At 38.6% G+C, this 4,780-nt stretch overlaps 1 protein-coding gene across 1 annotated transcript in view; it reads right to left on the reverse strand.

The window, feature by feature from the left end:
- LOC101572691 (disintegrin and metalloproteinase domain-containing protein 32-like) overlaps positions 1–4,780 on the reverse strand; it is a 227,901-nt gene that overhangs the window by 80,842 nt on the left and 142,279 nt on the right. Inside the window, exon 16 of the mRNA XM_023722021.1 lies at positions 4,522–4,696. Within this exon, the coding sequence (XP_023577789.1) occupies positions 4,522–4,696 (175 nt within the window). The remainder of the gene's footprint in view (positions 1–4,521; positions 4,697–4,780) is intronic.

The raw sequence follows: 4,780 nt of genomic DNA on the forward strand, positions 1-4,780 counted from the left end.
CATTGTTCATCTTTGCATCATCTTGCAGGTGATGGATTATTCTTTCCTGCATCCTCGTTGTTTTTAAGAGATCCTTTCTTACCTTTTCATTAGCTGCACCAGCATCTTGAAGATCTGAAACTCTGTCTGCACTTTCTCTTAAACAGTTTTACAAGCTTGTAATTGAGATTTTTATTTCCTCTGTATATCTTTGACCCTGCTTCATGCTTACTATTTCTTTCCTGTATTGCTCATTCAAGGAATCTGTCATTTTTCTAATCTCCTCTATTTTTTTTCTGTCAATGTCTTCTCTAGAAGCAGTTATAAATTCTTTTACTGCAGTGTTTTTTCAGATTGGGTTTACTCCCTATGTTTCTGTAGTTGCCTCTTTACTTCAGATCCCAATATTTCTGAGAATTCTTTTTTTATTTCAGAAAAGAATTACACTCTGAATTCCTCTATAACTTTCTGCTGTTGCTTATTTACTATCAACGCTACAAATTCATGCATTTGAGCCGAGTAGTGTCCTTTGCACTTGTTCTGAGTGGGCATTTCGTTTCCTCCATATGTTTCTGCATTTGATTCTTTACTGCAGATGTTATTAATTCAGGGATTTCTTTTTTTATTTCCTATCTGAGTACCTCTATACCTTTCTTCAGCTGTTTCTTTATTTCAGAAGCCATTGATTCATTGCTTTCAGCTGTGTGATTTCCAATTTATTCTGTGTTAGTGTCCTCTGCACTTGTTATCTGTGGGCTTGGGTTCTGAGGTTGCATTTTGTTCCTTCTTTTTGTTATTTTGTGTAGCACTGTCTTCTGACCTTTGTTGTAGATCTTCGTTGTAGTGATAACCTTAGCACATAGTGAAGTTCAGGTGTAGATCTACAAAGTTTGGTTTTATCCAGCTGTGCCTGGATTGGATCTGGGTGCTGTGCTCAGCTCCTTCCTGCTGCTGCCCTTGGGGTGAATCTGTTGTGCTCCTCTGGCAAATTTTTCTGCTCCTGGACTAGCTGGGTGGTTCTAATGTCTACACTCTCTCAGGGGATTACAGCTGCAGGGTTAAACCCCAGGCCTGTATGCCAGGCCTGAGCTGAGCCTGGAGGGGACAAGTTAGAGTAGGGGGGAGAGGCAGCTCTCCCACACACTCACCATGTCTGGGGTTCCCAGAACGTGGCAGCAATTCCTACTTGGTGTGTGGTGTGGGGGAGGTCCTGTGGAGTGTTCGGGGGCATCCCAAGGTGATGGAAGAGGGTCTCACCCATGCTATGCCTGGGCTGGGACCAGTAGTAGGTCCCGCAGGTGCAGGGTAGCAGGAAGCTCTGCCACACAGTATGCTCTGGACTCAAAGGACCTGGGCTAGGACTCGGTCAGGGTGTTCCTGGAACAGGCAGAAATTCCTACTTGGTGGGCGAGGTGGGGAAGGTGCTCTGGAGTTTTGGTGGGGCATCACAAGGGGGTGGAAAAGGTTCTCACCCATGCTGCACCAGGGCTGGGACCAGTAGTAGGTCCCGCAGGTGCAGGGTAGCCACTTCTGTTTTTATCTTTATACTTTTCTCCCTTCTTTTGGCTTTGGCCTTAACTTGCTCTCATTGTCCTAGAATACTCCTCCTCCCCCTCCTCCCCCTCCTCCTCCTCCTGCTCCTCCTCCTCTTCTTCCTCCTCCTCCTCTTTCTCCTCCTCCTCCTTGCTCTCATTGTCCTAGAATCCTCCTCCTCCTCCTCCTGCTCCTCCTGTTCCTCCTTCTCCTTCTTTTCCTTCTCCTTCTTGTCCTTGTCCTTGTCCTTGTCCTTTTCTCCTTCTCCTCCTTCTCCTTCTCCTTCTCCTTCTCCTTCTTCTGTATTTAGGACAGGGTCTTCAGGGTCTCACTGTGTAGATCAGACTTGTAGTGATTCTCCTGTTTTTAGCCTCCCAATTGTTGGGATTACAGGCACATTCCACCAGGCCTAGTCTCAATCGCCATCTCAGTATGCTCTGGGGGTGGGGTCATACACCGGGAACCTAACACTGGCTGCTGTGTCCTGCCTAAGTAGGCCCTTTAATCTACTGAGCTATCAGGCTGGCCCTCCTAGAAACTTAAGGGGAGCATAAGATTGCTTTTTTATGCTTCCTTTATTTTCCTGATGTGGGAACTCACCACTATATATTCCCCTCTTATGACTGCTCTCTTGGTGTCCCTCAGTTCCAGTGATTTCTATCTGTATTTTCATTTGATTGGAAATATTTTTTTAATTTCATCTGGAACATATTCATAACTTAGGAGGATGTAAATCCCCATAATTTTATGGAGTTTTAAATTTTTTCTGTCAATAATTTTCAGTTTCATTGCACTATGATCATATAATATGCATGCGATAATTTCAATTTCTTTGCACTTACTTAAACCTGCTCTATGTGCTAGTATATGATCTGTTTTAGAGTATGCCCTATTTGTAACTGAGAAGAATGTATATTCTAATGTTTTGGGTGGAATAATCTATAAAGATCTAGTAGGTCCATTTGTTTACAAGTTTGGTTTAGTTCCATTCTTTGCTGATTTTCTGTCTAGTTGATCTATCTCTTTGTGACAGTGAGGTGTCAAAGTATCCTGTTACAACTTCATTACTGTTTATTTAATTTTTCATGTTTATGAAAATTTTTCTTATATAGTTGGGTGCTCCTACATTTGGTGCATACATATTTATGATTATTATGTTTTCATCTTGCAGCTTACTCTAATAGGTATGTAGTGACTTACTTTATATCTTTTGATCATTCTTGGTTTGAAGTTCACATTGTCTGCAAACAGAATAGCTACCCCTGCTTTTTCTGGGTTTCTAGCCACTCTCAGTATCACTAATATCAAGAATATATAAAAGCCCCCGACATTTATTTCCCAAATTAAAAAACCCTATCCAAAACTGAATATCTGAAATAGACACTTCTCAGATGAAGAAGTATAAATAACCAAGAAATATATGAAAGCTACGTAGCTGGATACTCAATAGGTGTGAATTAAAACAATGCTGAGATTCCATCTTTCCCTAGAAAGAAGGACTATTATCAAAAAATCAATGAACAACAAATGCTGGCAAGGATGCTGATGGGAAAAGGAATCTTTCTCTATTGTTAGTGGGACTGTAAAATGGTATGACCACTATAGAAGAGATTTTTCAAAAAAAACCCTGAAACTAGAGGTTTCATTAGACTCAGATAGTTTCCTTGTAGATATTTTTTCAAAAGAGTTAAAATCATTATGGGGTGGTGATACACACATATCCATGTTTATAGCAGCATAATTCAAAATGGATAAATCTTATAAGGAGCCTGTATGTCCATCACAGATGAATGGTTAAAGTTTTTATAAAGGATGAAATCACTTTTAGGTAAATGTTTGTACCTCAACATCACAATCTTAAATGAAATAAATTAGGCATACAAATTTAAATATCACATTATTTTACTACTATAAGAAAAAATAAGAGAAGGATTAAATGGGAGAGATATTAGGAAGCAAGAAGACCTTGTTCAAATGGAAAGAGAAATAACAGATGGGGGAAAGAAATGGAGATAAGATTTCAAGAAAAAATGGAAATATAGTTTTTGTAATTGGGAGACAATGAATAATTGGAAAGTAAGGAGTGGACAAAAAAACACAAACAATTAAAATGTGCTATGTATAAGTACACATTCCCCGATGAAAAATATGAAGAATGTTCATATACTGCAAATGTGTACTTATAAGAAAAATGGAAGAAAGAATAGGAGGCTGGGAAGATGGCATGACAGCCTAAGTACCTGCCTGGCAAGCACAAGGTTCCAAGTTTAACTCCTGGTACCATAGGCATGCAATGCCTGTCCAGAAACCAGGCATGGAGGCACATGCCTATAATCCCAGAACTGAGGAAGCTGCAACAAGAGTATCACTATGACTGTAAACTACATAGCAAAACCATGCATCAAAAATAAATAAATGAAGTAAGAGGAGTTCCACCTCCATCTCCAGCAACACACACACACACATATACACACACAGTAAATGATAACAATGAATGTTATAACTTTATATTGTTATCTCATGTAATCTTCACAGTAGGAAACAAATGTACTCTTATCCCCCATTCCCATACAGTTGAAGCACCTCAGACAGATATAGTAACTTGTAAAATGTCAATCAGAGGTAATATTTCATTCTATCTACTGTGATCTAAATTGTGCAATCCATTGAACCAAAAAATAACATTTACTTAATTCTTCACAGAAGAAAAGTGAGATCCTGTGCTGTGGAGTAGTTAACCACAGTATATTGTGAAGAGCTCTTTTCTGCCTACTCCAATCTCCAACACTTAATGGGTTTTATGATCCATAATATTGAATCTCTGAAGCCAATGAACATTTCCATTTCTCTCTTACCATGTAGAGTCCAACTAAACTTATTTTGCTCCTCCAAATATATAGGTTACACACCACTAATAAGCAAACTAAAATTTTGTACCTAAGTGAAAGATATTGATTAAAGTAATGAATATGTTTACATTTTTTAAAAAATTGATTTCAAATAACTTACTCTGCCTGTATCACAGGAGGTGCCATTTGGAATTTGGAGTAGATCTTTGGGGCCTGGGAAGAGTGCAGTTATACAGGAATAATTTTGTATGCGAAAATAAATTGCAGTAGCATTGGTAGCAAAGAAAGGAATTTTAGAATTATAAGTACAAACCAATCTTCCACAGTGAAAATTCCTGCAAACATAATAAATGATATAATTATTATTTATTAAGCATTTATGAGAAATGATTTTCATTTTTATTTTTTATTTTTGACAA

The sequence above is a fragment of the Octodon degus genome, unplaced genomic scaffold (genome assembly GCF_000260255.1).
Source record: "Octodon degus isolate 3935 unplaced genomic scaffold, OctDeg1.0 scaffold00088, whole genome shotgun sequence".
Classification (NCBI taxonomy): Eukaryota; Metazoa; Chordata; class Mammalia; order Rodentia; family Octodontidae; genus Octodon; species Octodon degus.